General features: G+C 55.9%; 1 protein-coding gene across 1 annotated transcript; it reads right to left on the bottom strand.

Annotated features, from left to right (window-relative positions):
• Positions 1–260: 260 nt before the first annotated feature.
• ANKRD13D (ankyrin repeat domain 13D) lies at positions 261–12,123 on the bottom strand. Its single transcript, XM_082844396.1, has 15 exons — positions 11,953–12,123; positions 11,243–11,378; positions 10,992–11,116; positions 10,077–10,122; positions 9,851–9,994; positions 9,411–9,600; positions 3,680–3,746; positions 3,201–3,282; positions 2,918–2,979; positions 2,680–2,810; positions 1,548–1,705; positions 1,342–1,458; positions 1,093–1,256; positions 925–1,013; positions 261–565 (listed from the first exon to the last, which is right to left on the bottom strand). The coding sequence occupies exons 1-15, from the start codon at positions 12,040–12,042 to the stop codon at positions 367–369; spliced, it is 1,800 nt and encodes a 599-aa protein (XP_082700522.1). The 5' UTR covers positions 12,043–12,123; the 3' UTR covers positions 261–366.
• Positions 12,124–13,821: the final 1,698 nt, after the last annotated feature.

The following is a 13,821-nucleotide window of genomic DNA, read 5'->3' as shown; positions in this document are numbered from 1 at the left end:
CTGACACCTGTCGGCTCATTTTACCCTCCCAGAAGCCCTGGGGGTGGGAGGCGGTCTCATTTACAGCTGAGGACACTGAGGCTCAGAGGGGCTAAGGGGACCGCGGTCAGGATTCAAACCCAAGTCTAAGGCCATTGCCCACAGGGTCTCCCCTCGGTGCCCCCCAGCACTCCCCCCCCAGCCCCCCCCCAAATGAGCGGAGCAAGCCTGCTGCTGAGGGTCTCTTTATTTCCATCTCAGTCTCCAATGCACGCCCAGCCGCAGGGCTCCAGGCCCCAAGCCCAGCAGCAGCAGAGCGTCTATAAATAAATAAGTTACAAAAGTAGGGGGCGGTGCAGCCCCGGGCAGCCCTCCTGAGGGCGGGGCTCAGAGCTCCGTGAGCGAGCGCTGTAGGGTCCGCTGCAGGTCCTCCTCCTCCCGCCGCCCCCGCCGCTCCCACTCCGCCTGCTCCCGCGCAGACAGCTCCAGGGCCAGGCGAAGCTGCTCCTCAAAGCTCGGGGGCGCCCTGAGAGGGGCCCCTGGACCCTCAGGCTCTGTGGACATCTGCAGGCTTTCCTGGAGGGCCCTTCCAGGCGAGGCATGAGAGGGGAGAGCAGACCCGTGAGCGCTAAGGCTGGGGAGGAGGCCGAGGGCTGGGACATGGCTGCAGAGGCCGAAGATAAGGACAGGGAGGCTGGGACCCGAGGACCGGAGACAAGAGACAAGGCCGGGCCCCGTCTCCCCATCCCTCGTGCCGCCCTCGCTGGTGGGCAGCACGGAAGATGGAGGGTGGCCTCAAAGAGGGTGTGGGGTCCTGGGGCCAGCACCTCCCTGCTACCTGACCCCACCAGCCAAGAACCCCCCCCCCCCCCCCCCCCGGCCGGCAGGGTCCTCGAGGCAGGGCGGGGCTGAGACATGGACCTGTCAGGTCCCGGAGGGCCTCACCGCTCCAGCTGAAGCTGCTCCTCGTAAGCCGTGACCTGGGGAAGGTGGGCACCAGGCCGGGTGTTGGTCAGGGCTTCCCAGACAGTCACCTGTAGCAGCCAGAGCCCGGAGCTGTCACCTCTGCCACCCCTGCCCACGCCCGGGGCCCAGCTCCTGCCCGCACCCCACCTGCTCCGCCTCCGTGCCCGCCTCCAGCAGGCTCTGCTGGATGGCAAACTGCAGCAGGTCGTCGTCCTCGTCGCGAAGGGGCTCGCTGCGCTCTGCGCCCAGCACGCTGTACCCGTCGGGCACCTCAAACACAGCGGGGTCCACCTCACAGGGGAAGGGGCTCGCTGGGTGCAGCAGAGGGGTCGTGCTCAGCCCCTGGTGCGCAGAGACCAGCGAACCTCACGGCCCCGCGCCCGCCCACGGCGGTACCTGAAGCTGCGATGGCAGAGCCGGGCGCCGGCACCCACACTGAGCTCAGGGGCTCGTCACAGCCACACAGGTTGCTGAAGGTGATGCGGGCGTTGAGCACGTGGAAAAGGGGGATCTCTGTGAGGAGATGTCGAGGCTGAGCCAGCCCTGCAGCCCGTGCCCACCCCACTCCGGGGGCCCTCCTGCTGCCCGGCCCACCCTCTCACCAATCTTGACCGGGAAGCCGGGCGGGAGGCGCAGGGTGATGAAGTCACGCAGCTTGGCAAAGTGAGCGTTGCTGATGGCCATCAGGTCGATGATGGGCATCACCTGGTCACCCAGGGAGAGCGGGTGCTCCTCGCTCAGCCACAGTGTTGCCTTGAACCTGCCCGGCCAACCGCAGGACGTGGGTCAAGGAACCTCTGGTGGCCCCTCTGCTAAGGCGCACCTACTCTGGACATCTGCCTCTACTGCTCTCCACCTGGCCTGGGGGACCCTCTTCTCTGCTCAGCTGGGGCGCAGGGCCTCCTCTGACCCGGCAGAGTCCGGAGAACTGCCTCCCCGAGGAGCTCCTTCTGGCCCTACAGCCTGAGCTGCCCCCTGGCCCTGGGCTCAGGCTGGGCCCCGGGCGCTCTGTGCCAGCTCAGCTCTCCTGGACGAGGAGGGCAGGGCTGAGCTCCTGGCTTCAGTCCCGCCTCGTCCACAGCCCTGCCCTCCTCCTCGGCCCACAGCCAGCCAGCACGTCGCACTTCACCGTACTCTGGGGTCCCGCACAGCCCGACAGTTCGGGACCGCACTGCTGGGGTCGCATCCCAGCCCCGCTGCTGTGTGGCTGAGGGAGTCCACGTGAGGTTCCTGGCACAGTGCTGGGCCCACCAGACGGGATAGAAGTCACGGCTCATCAGAGCCTCACAGCACCCTTGTGAGCAGGTGGCCAAAGGCAACTGTTCCCGTTTTACTGAGGGGGAGGATAGACTCTCAGAGGGGAAGGTGATTCCTTGGGCCACGAAGCCAGGAGGTGTTAGAGCCGTGTGCCCTTCCTGTCTGCCACAAGCTGGCCCCCAGCAGGTGCTCGTTCAGTTGAACAGAAAACCATACATGGGTGGTGCTGCCCATTCATTCGTTCACCAAGAAGAGCGACCAGTCCTCTGAGCCAAGCCCCGAGCTGGGTGCCAAGGACCATGGCTAAAGCAGACCTGGCCCCGGCCCCCAGGGAGTGAGTCGAGAAGGCAGCCAGCTGGGTGAGTGAGTCCCCCACTCCAGGGGGCCCTGTGTGTGACAGGGTCTGCAAGGGCTCGGGGGCACCAGGCAGGGTCCCCTGTCCCAGAGGGAAGCCCCCCGCCAGCCCCCAGACCTCACCTCTGTACTTTGCTGGACATCTCAATGGGGCGGCCGATGTTCCTCGACTCCAGGCTGAAGTTGGGGTCAAAGTACTCATCGGGGGAAATGGCGGTGGGGTTTGTGGGGCTGGCTGCCTGCTGCACAGGAGCCTGGGTGGCCCCGGGACCAGGCTTAGCGCTGGGGAGGCGCCGGCCCGGCCCCGCCCAGTGGGCCCTGCCAGTCGGCCCCCAGCCCCCGCCCCCCAGTCCCGGCTCACCCCATTGTGGGAGGAGTGCTGCTGGGCCATCCCAAGGAAGGACTGGAATGGAGTCTTCCCCCCTAAGGAGAAGGGGTGGAGCCCATGAGGGGACCTGGGGCCACTGCCCCCAGACTGCCCACACCTAGCCTCCACCCTGGGAGCCTCCCCTGTGGTGGAAGGCGGAGCAGACGGGAATGGGGAAGCCTTCCAGCTGGTCCCAGATACTCTGGCCCTGACCCCAGATCAGGGTGACCACCCTGTACGGTGTGACTGGGCAGCAGGCAGGCGCACCTGGGTTTACCTTTGCTCCTCGACTTGTCCTGATCGGAGAGGTGCTCCGTGCGTGTGCGTGTCACCAGCTCCACATTGGTGGCGCTGTACACCTGGGGAGCAGGGGGGACACAGGGGGAGCTGGGGGCTCAGAGCCTGCTGCCCACACTCAGCCTCACCAGCACAGGACCCAAGTCCTCCTGTCCCCAGGGACAGATAGGATCTCACTCCCCACAGTGGAGGGGGTGGGGTCTGAACCCCGGGAAGTGACTAATGAGGGTAAAATGCTCCTGGCTTCATCTCGGTGATCCGGGTAGGGGCCCGTGCTGTGGGTAACCCCTGCGTGCTCAGCAGGGGCTGGGCACTCGGGCCCCACTGTTCCCATGGCCACACAGGGCATCCGGAGCCCACGGGCTGCTGGGTCTCCCTCCACACAGGGTGGATGTGGAGAAGGGGCAGATTTCCTGGGCCTCGTCTCCTACCCCAGCTCCCACCACTAGCCTCTCCTGCCTTGGCCTCGTAGCCGCTAACGGTTTCCATCTTCTCAGACCGCCAGCCCCAGATACCACATTTGTTCCTGAAACAGACCAAACAGGAGCTCATGAGGACCCACACCCCCCAACTCTGGCCAAAGTCGTCCCTTCCAAAGACCCCCTCCAATTTGCCTTCCTGCTGTGAAACACACAGGGGCCTTGAGGAGGCTGCCTGGACAGCTGGGGACTAATGAACAGAGGACTGAGGACTAGAAAGTACTGGGGAATTATTAATTTTTGCTAGGGGTGATAATGGCGTTGGGGCTTGGTTTAAAAACATCCTTATCTGTTAGAGTCACACGCAGAAGCATTTACTGTTGAAATGATACGACATCTGGGACGTGCTTTAAAATAGTTGGGGGAAAAAGAAAACAGGAAAAAAGTGAGGAAGGGTAGATTCAACAAGATGGGCAAAATGTTGGGAACTCCCTGGCGGTCGAGTGGTTAAGACTCGGCGGTTTCACTGCTGAGGGCCTGGGTTCGATCCCTGGTTGGGGAACTAAGATCCCACAAGCCGTGCGGCGTGGCCAAAAAAAAATTTTAAAAAAAGATTGGCAAAATGTTGATAAATGCTGAAGTTGGGTGATGAGAACATCATACTAGTCTCTCTTCTTTCATATGTGCTTGAAATTTTCCATAATAAAAATTTAAAAATACAGCTATGTCTGATTCAACAATAATAGTTGGAGATTTCAGTACCCCACTTTCAATAATGGATAGAACAAGCAGACAGAAGATCAACAAGGAAACAGAAGACTTGAACATGCTACGAACTAGACTTGATAGACATCCTTAGATCACTCCACCCAACAACAACAGAATACATATTCTGCTCAAGGGCATGTGAAACATTCTTCAGGATAGACCGTGGGCTCGGCCATAAAAGAGACCTCAATACAACTGAAAGGACAGAAATCATACACAGAATGTTCTCCAGTCACAACTGAATGAGGGCTTCCCTGGTGGCGCAGTGGTTGGGAATCCGCCTGCCACTGCAGGGGACACGGGTTCAAGCCCTGGTCCGGGAGGATCCCACGTGCCGCAGAGCCATCTGGACCCGCGAGCCACAACTACTGAGCCCACGTGCCACAACTACTGAGGCCTGCGCGCCTGGAGCCTGTGCTCAGCAACAAGAGAAGCCACCACAATGAGAAGCCCGCTCACTGCAGTGAGGAGCGGCCCCTGCTCACCGCAACTAGAGAGGGCCCGAGCACAGCAGCAAAGAGGCAACGTGGCTAAAAATAAATAAAATAAATAAATAACAACAACAACAAGAAAGCAACCTTAATTAAAAAAAAAAAAAAAAACTGGGCTTCCCTGGTGGCGCAGTTGAGAGTCCACCTGCCGATGCAGGGGACACGGGTTCGTGCCCCGGTCCGGGAAGGTCCCACATGCCACAGAGCGGCTGGGCCCGTGAGCCATGGCCACTGAGCCTGCGCATCCGGAGCCTGTGCTCCACAACGGGAGAGGCCACAACAGTGAGAGGCCCGCGTACCACAAAAAAATTAAAAAAAGACAACAACAAAAAAACTGAATGAAATCAGAATCAGTAACAGAAAAAAGATGACTTGGGAAATTCATGAATATGGGAAGAGTAAACAACATACTCCTAAATAACCAATGGATCAAAGAATAAATCAAAAGCAAAATCAGAAAATACTTTGAGATGAATGGAAACGAAGATACAACATACCAAAACTTATGGGACACAACTAAAACAATGCTTAGAAGGAAACTTATAGCTGTAAATAACTATATTAAGAAAGAAGAAAGATCTTATATCAATAAGCTAACCTTCCATATTAAGACACTGGGAAAAGAGCAAAGTAAACCCACAGCAAGCAGAAGGAAGGCAGTAATAAATATTAGAGTGAAAATTAATGAAATGGAGAATAGAAAAACAATAGAGAAAATCAATTCAACCAAAAGCCGGTTCTTTCAAAAGATCAGTGGAATTGACAAAGAAGGAAGACTCAAACTACCAGAATCAGAAATGAAAGAGGGGGCATTACTATTGACATTGCAGAAATAAAAAGAATTATAAATAAAAGAATATGATGAACAATTGTACCCCAACAAATCAGATAATTTAGATGAAGTAAACAAACCCTAGAGAGACATAAACTACCAATGCTAACTCAAGAAGAAGTAGATAATCTAACAGACTTGTAACAAGTAATGGGACTGAAGCAGTAAAAACAAAAACCAAAAAGTACCCACAAAGAAAAGCCCAGGCCCAGATGGCTTCACCAAAGAACCCTCCAAACTTTTAAAGAAGAATTAATACCAGTTATTCACAAACTCTTGCAAAAAATAGACAAGGAGGTGACACTGCCCAACTCATTCAGTGAGGCATTGCCCAGATACTAAAACCGGCAAAGACATTACAAGAAAACGATAAACCATTACCTCTTAGGAATATGGACACAAAATAGTAGCCGACCAAATCTAGCAACACATGAAAAGAATGATACACCACGACAAAGTGAAATTTATCCCAGGGATACGGGGTTGGTTCAACATCTGAAAATTAACTGATAGCAACACATATCAATAGAATAAAAATAAAAGTCACGTGATCATATCGATAGACACAGAAAAAGCATTTGACAAAACCCAAACCCCTTCACAATAAAAACACTCAACACACTAGGAACAGAAGGCAACTTCCTTGGCCTGATAAAGCATACCCACAACTAATGTCACACTTAATGATGAAAGACTGAATGCTTTCCCCCTTGTTTCTTTATCAGAAACAAGATAAAGATGTCTGTTCCTGCCACTCCTATTCAACATTCTACTGGAGGTTCCAGACAAAGCATTTAGACAAAAAAAAAAGGAAATAAAAGGCACTCGGATTAGAAAGGAAGAAGTAAAACTATTAACAGATGACACAGTCTTACATATAAGAAATACGAGGAATCCACTAAAAACCCATTAGACCTAAAAAATGAGTTTGACAAGATTGCAGGATGTAAGATCAATATATAAAAATCAATTGTATTTTTATAGATTTGCAATGAACAGTTCAAAAATGTAATCAAGAAAACAATGCAATTTATAACAAAAAGAATAAAATACTTAGAATAAACGTATTTACTATAAGTGTAAAACTTATACTCTGAAAACTACAAAACATCATTGAAAAAAAATTAAAGATCTAAAATGGAAAAATATCCAACGTTCATGGCAGAAGACTTAACATTATTAAAATGGCAACACTCCCCAAACTGTTTTACAGATTCAACACAAACACTATCAGAATCCCACCTGAATTCTCTGTAGAAATTGACAAGCTGAATCTGGAATTCATATGCAATTTCAAGGGACCCACCCAGAATACGTAAAATAATCCTGAGAAAGAAGAACAAAGTCGGAAGACTTATACTTTCCAATTTCAAAAACTTACGACAAAGCAACATGTGATTAAGACAGTGCACAAAGAGAGTCATACAGACCAGTGGAATAGAACTGAGAGTCTAGAAATAAACCCATACATCTCTGGTCAACTGATTTTTCCACAAGGGTGCCAAGACAATTCAATGGGAATTAACAGTCTTTTTAACAAACGGTGCTGGAACAAGTGGATAGTCACATGCAAAAGAATGAAGCTGAATCCTTACCTCCCACCATATACAAATATTAACTCAAAATAAATCAAAGAGCTAACTGTAAGAACTAAAACTACAAAACTTTCAGAACAAAACATAGGGAAAAATCTTCACGACTTTGGATTTGGCAAAGTATCGTTAGATATGACCCTAAAAGCACAAGCAACAAAAGGAAAAATAGATAAACTGGACTTCATGAAAATTAAAAACTTTTGTGCTTCAAAGGACACCATCAAGAAAGTGAAAAGACAACCCACAGAATGGGAGGAAATATTTGCAAATCATGTAGCTGATAAGGGATTTCTACCTAGAACACACAAAGAACTCTTGCAACTCAATAATAAAAAGATAACCCAATTTTTAAAATGGGCAAAGGGGGACTTCCCTGGTGGCGCAGTGGTTGGGAATCCACCTGCCAATGTGGGGGACACGGGTTCAATCCCTGGTCCGGGAGGATCCCACATGCCGCGGAGCAGCTTATCCCGTGCGCTACAACTACTGAGCCCGCGCTCTGGAGCCGGCGAGCTGCGACTACTGGGCCGGCAGGCCACGACTACTGGGCCTGCGGGCCACGGCCCTCAGCGTGCACCTAGAGCCCGTGCTCCGCAACAAGAGAAGCCGCCGCAATGAGAAGCCCATGCGCCGCGGTGAAGAGTGGCCCCCGCCCGCCGCGGCTGGAGGGTGCCGCGCGCGGCAACAAAGACCCAATGCAGCCAAATTAATTAATTAATTTTTGAAAAAGATAAAATGGGCAAAGGATCTGAATAGACACTTCTCCAAAGAAGATATACAAACGGCCAATAAGCACATGAAAAGATGCTCAACATCATTAGTCATTAAGGAAATGTAAATCAAAACCACAATGAATACCACTTCACACCTGCTAGGATGGTTATAACACCAAAATAAATAAATAAATAATGAGCGGTAAGTGTTGGTGAAGATGTGGAGAAATTAGAACCCTTATATACCGCTGACGGGAATGTAAAATGCTGCAGCCCCTTTGGTAAATAGTCTGGCTGCTCTTCAAACAATTAAACATCTGTGTTTAATTACCACATGTCACCACAGGACCTAGCAATTCCACTCGCAAGTAAATACCCAAGAGAAAGAAAATGTATGTCCACACTAAAACTTGTACACTAACGCTCAGAGCAGCATTCTTCATAGTCAAATAGTCAACAGTCAGAAGGTGGAAATAATCCTTATGTCCGTCAATGGACGAATGAATAAACAAAATGTGGTATAGTCGTGCAGCGGACCTGGCCATAAAAAGGAATGTAGCAGTTACACGCTACAACTTGGCTGAACCTTGAAAACATGACGCTAAGCAAAAGAGGCCAGTCACAAAAGACCACACATATTGTATTATTCTATTCATATAAAAATCCAGAACAGGAAAACCTATAGAGACCGAAAGTAGATTAGCTGGGGGGGAGGGGATTGTTGATTGTTAAAGGCAGTTGATTGGGAGTTGATTGTTAAAGGGTACAGGGTTTCTTTCTGAGGTGACGGAAATGTTCTAAAATTGGACGGTGGTACCGGTTACGTATCTGTGAAGATACTGAAAACCACTGAATTGCATACTTTAAATAGGTGGACGGTACAGTATACAAAATTATATCTCAAGAAAGCTGTTTTTTGAAAAAAAGTGTTTCTGAAGTCTGTTATTGGAACTGGGGCACATGTTGTCAGAGAAATAACACCCTGCCGGAAGGGTGGGCTCCTAGGCTACCCACAAAGGACTCTGGCCCAGACACAGCTGCACCGCTGAGAAGCCGACCTTGCTGCAAACAGCTGCCCTGCACGGCAGCCTCAATCCTCGTTTTTATGGGAAACACGTGAGGTCAGAAGTCAGGAAACTGGGGACTCCCTGACCCAGCCTCCTCCCAGGGAGACAGCTGCCAGTATAGACAGGCGTGCAGGAGGTGGAAGGTGCCACAGGACCCAGGACCAGCAGGTGGTCCAGAAGAGACACCGGGTCTGCAGGGACCCCCCTCCCCCTCCCGAGCAGCCTCTGCGAGGGGCTCAGCCTCCCAGAAGCCTGAACTAGAGGCTCGAGGGCACTACCCACGGTGTGGCCAGGGCCCAACTAACCTCTCGAAGGCCACATTGCGAGTGTCCAGGTGGGTGGAGACGATGGGAGAGGTGAGGCGACTGGCCACATGCTCCTCACTGGGCCGCATGGTGGCCAGCAGCGCTTCAGGCTCGTGCAGCGTGAGCCCCAGTGTCTCCGTGTGCACCAACTGCCGGTCGTGGTCAACTTCCATCACCAAGGCTCCCGCCTCTGCCAGCCGGCGCGGGGGTGTGAGGGGGACGAATAAGTGCCAGGACCAGACAGTGGCCAGAGGGCTATCGTGGTGCCCTCAGCCACCTCCTGCCACGGGGTGTGGCCTCAGCCTCTGGACGCCCTCCACCCCGACCTCCATTTACACATCTGGAGACAGAGACAGAGGACAGCACTGTCCTCACAAGCCACGGGAGAACCTGGGGGCCCTGGTCTGCTGCGTGCCTGCGGGGAGCCCCCCAGAGCTCACCCTGGCCCTTGAAGATGAAGCTCCTCCGGCCGCGTTGCCAGGTCATGTGCTCAAAGCCCAGGAGGCTGGTGTCCACCCGCAGGTTCTCACCCCGCTTCCACACGCGATACACGTCACTCGGGCACATCTTGGACACGAGGGGCACTGCAGGAGGCACAGAGGTCACCAAGGTTCTTTCCCAACGGCCCCAGCCCAGGCCCCTGAGAGCCAAGAGGTCCCCACTCACCCCAGCTGGTGAACTCCCACTTCATCTCCACGTAGAAATCGGGGGCCTGAGATAGACCAGAGCACCGATCAGGGCCCTGCCTGCAGCAGGGCCCAGCGGGCCTGGGAAGCCCCTCGTCCACAGGCCCCCTTCTGGGAGCCCAGCCCTTCCCCAACCAGGGATCAAACCCAGCCCCCCACAGTGAAAGCACGGAGTGCCAACCAGGGAATTCCCTCAGTGAGGTGTGATGTGCCGCCGTGGTCCAGCTTTGCCCTCAACCCAGCCAAACCCCACCCAGTAAAGGGTGGGCCAAGTGGGGCCTGAAAGGTCTGCAAGTCATCAGGCTATAAGCATCTGCAAGCCTGGGGCCAGGCTCAACCTGGCCACTAGCCCACTGGGGGTCCCTGGGGGAGCTTCTGCCCCCTCTGGATCCCAGAGTCCTCATCTGCAAAGGGGGCATAGTGACCCCCTGGGGCCCTGCCCCCGGGGTGGAGGGCACAAGGTAGTGTGCTCTCCCAGTGGGGGCCCCCTACCCACCCACTGTGTGCTTTGAGAAGGGTGGACAGGAGTCCAGGCCGCATCTGCTAAGTTGGATGAAATCCGCCTTTCAGTAAATCTGCATTAACCAGGAGACCCATGATCTAAAGCTCTGTTGAGATTTCTAGCACTAGAGGACCCTCTATGCTGGCAAAAGGCTTTCTCTCCAAAGGGAGAAAAGCCTCATCCACGTGGGCCTGGTTGCCTCTCTTTCCTACATCACCCTGCGTTGGGGTCAAGAGAGAGGGACCTCACTGACAGTGTCAGGAAAGCATGCTGCACAGGCTGGGTGCCCTTCCAAGGCCAGGCCCGGCAGGGTTACCCCACATAGTCTGTCACGGTCCCCTCCATGGCGCCCCACACCCCCCTTACTGGCCACACCTCTACGTCCTGCTGTACCTGGCGGAGTTTGTTGAGCAATTCCGGAATGCCAGCCAGCCTCTGCGTGGCCCTCTGGTAGTCCCGATACTGAAGTACCAGCTGCACCATCTCAGGGTCCCCAGTGCTGACTGCCTCCTGCAGGACTGGGGGCACTGGGCTGCTGAGGGGAGCTCTCTAGATGGCTCCAGGCCTGGCCATTCACTCCCACACACCACCACCACCACCCCCCACTGCCAGCCTCAGGGGAGCCCCTTTGCCCTCTGCAGTACCTGCCCAGCCCTGGCAGCTCTCTTTGCCCACGTTGGCATTGTGTCGAAGGAGGACTCTCACGGACTCCAGGTTCCCCAGGGACACGGCCAGCTCCAGGGGGGTGCGCCCCCGGGGGTCTTCCTGTTCGATGTCGTGCTGGGGGAGATGAGACACTCAGCACAGGGCAAGTAAGGAGAGGCCAAGGCAAGAAGGCCACTGGGATGAACAGGGTTGGGAGTCACTGCAGGAAATAAGGACAGCACACAGGTGGTGGAAATGGCAAAGGGTGGCCTGAGTGTCCTGGCAAAGGAGGAGAGGGGGTAGGTGGGAAGGGCCTGCCCACCTCTCCTGCCCTCTGCGAGGGACAGAGCTGGGGGCCCGGTGGTGGTGGGCAGGGGTGGGGGTGGGGTGGGGGGAGGGCCTGGTCTGGTAGAGGTGCAGCTGCCGATGTCAAGAGTTTGGACTGACTTGGGGACCAGGACCGGGCTGCTTTTCTCAGACTGGCTTAGGGGTGGTGCGGCGCGAGTTCGGAGGCTGGATGCAGTGTGAAGTGGGGAGATCGACAGGGCAAGGCCCAGCGCTGGGAGCCGAGGTCAGAAGCCCAAGCTCGAGGGGCAGGTGACCTCTCTTCTGGGCCGGGAAGAGGGAGCCGGGCAGGCGGCCTCCCGATGCAGACCACAGATTTGGGTGGGGGACCAGGAGGACGGCCCGGGCGCCCGATGGGCCTCACCTGGCGGCTGTGCAGCGCGGCCTCCAGTTCGCGGTGCCGGTTCGCCCAGACTAGCCGATGCAGCGGGAAGGTGGGGCCCGGGCCTGCCATGCTGGGCCTCAGCGCCTCATCCCGGGCGGGCCGGCGGGCGCGGCGGGGGCGGCCCGGCTCCGCCTCGGCTTCGGGCCTGGCGCGGGCCCTTCGCCTCCCGTCCGCGCCGAGCCGGAGCAGTGCCCACCGCAGCCCCCGCGCCCCCGCGGCAGTGGCGGCAGCGGCGGCGGCGCAGGCGGAGGGGAGGGCGGGTTCGGCGGGCTCGGCGGGCGGGGCTGCACCGAGGCGGGGCGGGGCGTCGGGCCTGGCGCGCCCTTGCTTCGCAGCCGCAGAAACCTCAGCCCGGCCGGCACTCGCCGGGGGCGGGCGAGGGGTGCTGCCCAGCAGCCCTGGTGACCACGTGTGCCAGGGCAGAAGCCAGGACCTGCGTCTCAGCCCGGGTCTCAGCGGGGAAGGGTCTGCGGAGGGCGTTCCGGAGGGCGGGGCCTGGATGCAGCTCCGCCAGCGCCCGGCAGGGGACGTCTCAGACACGGCGCAGACCCATCCTGGCGGGTCCGGAAGGGGAAGGAGGGAGTCCGGAGACTGGGCGGTTCGGCGAGGGGCGGGGCCGGGGTCCCCGGGACGTGAGCGCGAGTGTGCGCGTGCGTGCTCAGCGGGCCGCGGGCCGGTGGCTCTTGGGGTGCGCGCGTTTCCCCGGCAGTTCCTTGCCTGTGACCCCGTGTTCTTACCCAGACCCCGCGGTTACAGACCAGGCCTGTGTGTGCGGGTGGGATGCGAGGTGCGGGCTTGCCTCCCCATCACCTCTGAGATGCCCCTAAATGCTGACCAGCTTAGCCTGAAGCACCTTTCTCAGGGACCTGGGCCAGTGTATGCTGCTGGCACACCACAGGCTGGACCTTGCCCTGGGGTGAGGGGTGCACTGGAGTCAGGAATGGGGGTACGGGGGGGTGGGGGAGCAGGCCTGGCTAGCTCTAGGTCTTCTGGAGGGCTGTTCACCGTGAGTGGCTGCTTTCATCCATCGCGTACATCCCTTTTGCAGAGGCTGCACTTTGCTGCCAGTGTCAGGAGAGGAAGGAGAGTTTCGAAATCAGGGCCAGCCCCTCCACCCACACCGGAACCAGGGTGCAGGCCTCCTCCGTTGGTTGACCTCCGGTGTCCTTACCCTGGCCTTAGCCTGGGTTTTGGTGAGGCAGTGGCCAGGCTTGGCCAAGGCTGACCTTCTGGTTTCAGTCTCCCTATTTAAAAAATGACCAGATAGTTTGATGTAGATGTTTGAGCTGCGTCTCTGGGCTGGGAGGCCCTAGTTGCCATTTTCACCCTGCCCTCTCACTGTGGCCAGGTGGCTCCTGTGCTCTCTGGGATCACTTTGCTACCCTACGCTGTGGTGTCATCAGGTCATTGTAATGTCCTTGGGTCTAGGACAGCTTAAAGGCCTCTGAATGTCCAGAACTCTAAAATCAGTCCCTGCCGGCTGCCTCTGCTGCAGCCTTCTCTAGCCTCCATCTTCCTTAAAAGAGGCTACCCTGTCTCCAAGCCCTCTTCACCCCAAATCTAATGGGACTGTCTCAGGCCCAGCCTCTCCTGATTTCTGCGGCCTTGGACATAACTCCCCCCCACCCCAGCCCTTGACTCCTAATTCCACTGTCTTCTCAACCCTTTCCCGGGGCCCCTGTTGTCCCTCCCCGACTCCCAGTCTGGCTTCTCCCAGCTGAAAGCCTGTCTGTTCCCACTGTCACCCTGATGCCACCTCCAGGACCACATTTCAGCTCCCCCTGGGACACCTTTGTGCCTGATGTCCCATGCAATCCATCAGCAGTTTCCAAACCAGATGCAGCCACA

Source organism: Leucopleurus acutus (genome assembly GCF_964270905.1).
Source record: "Leucopleurus acutus genome assembly, chromosome: 8".
NCBI lineage: Eukaryota > Metazoa > Chordata > Mammalia > Artiodactyla > Delphinidae > Leucopleurus > Leucopleurus acutus.
This window is presented reverse-complemented; position numbering and strand designations above follow the sequence as displayed.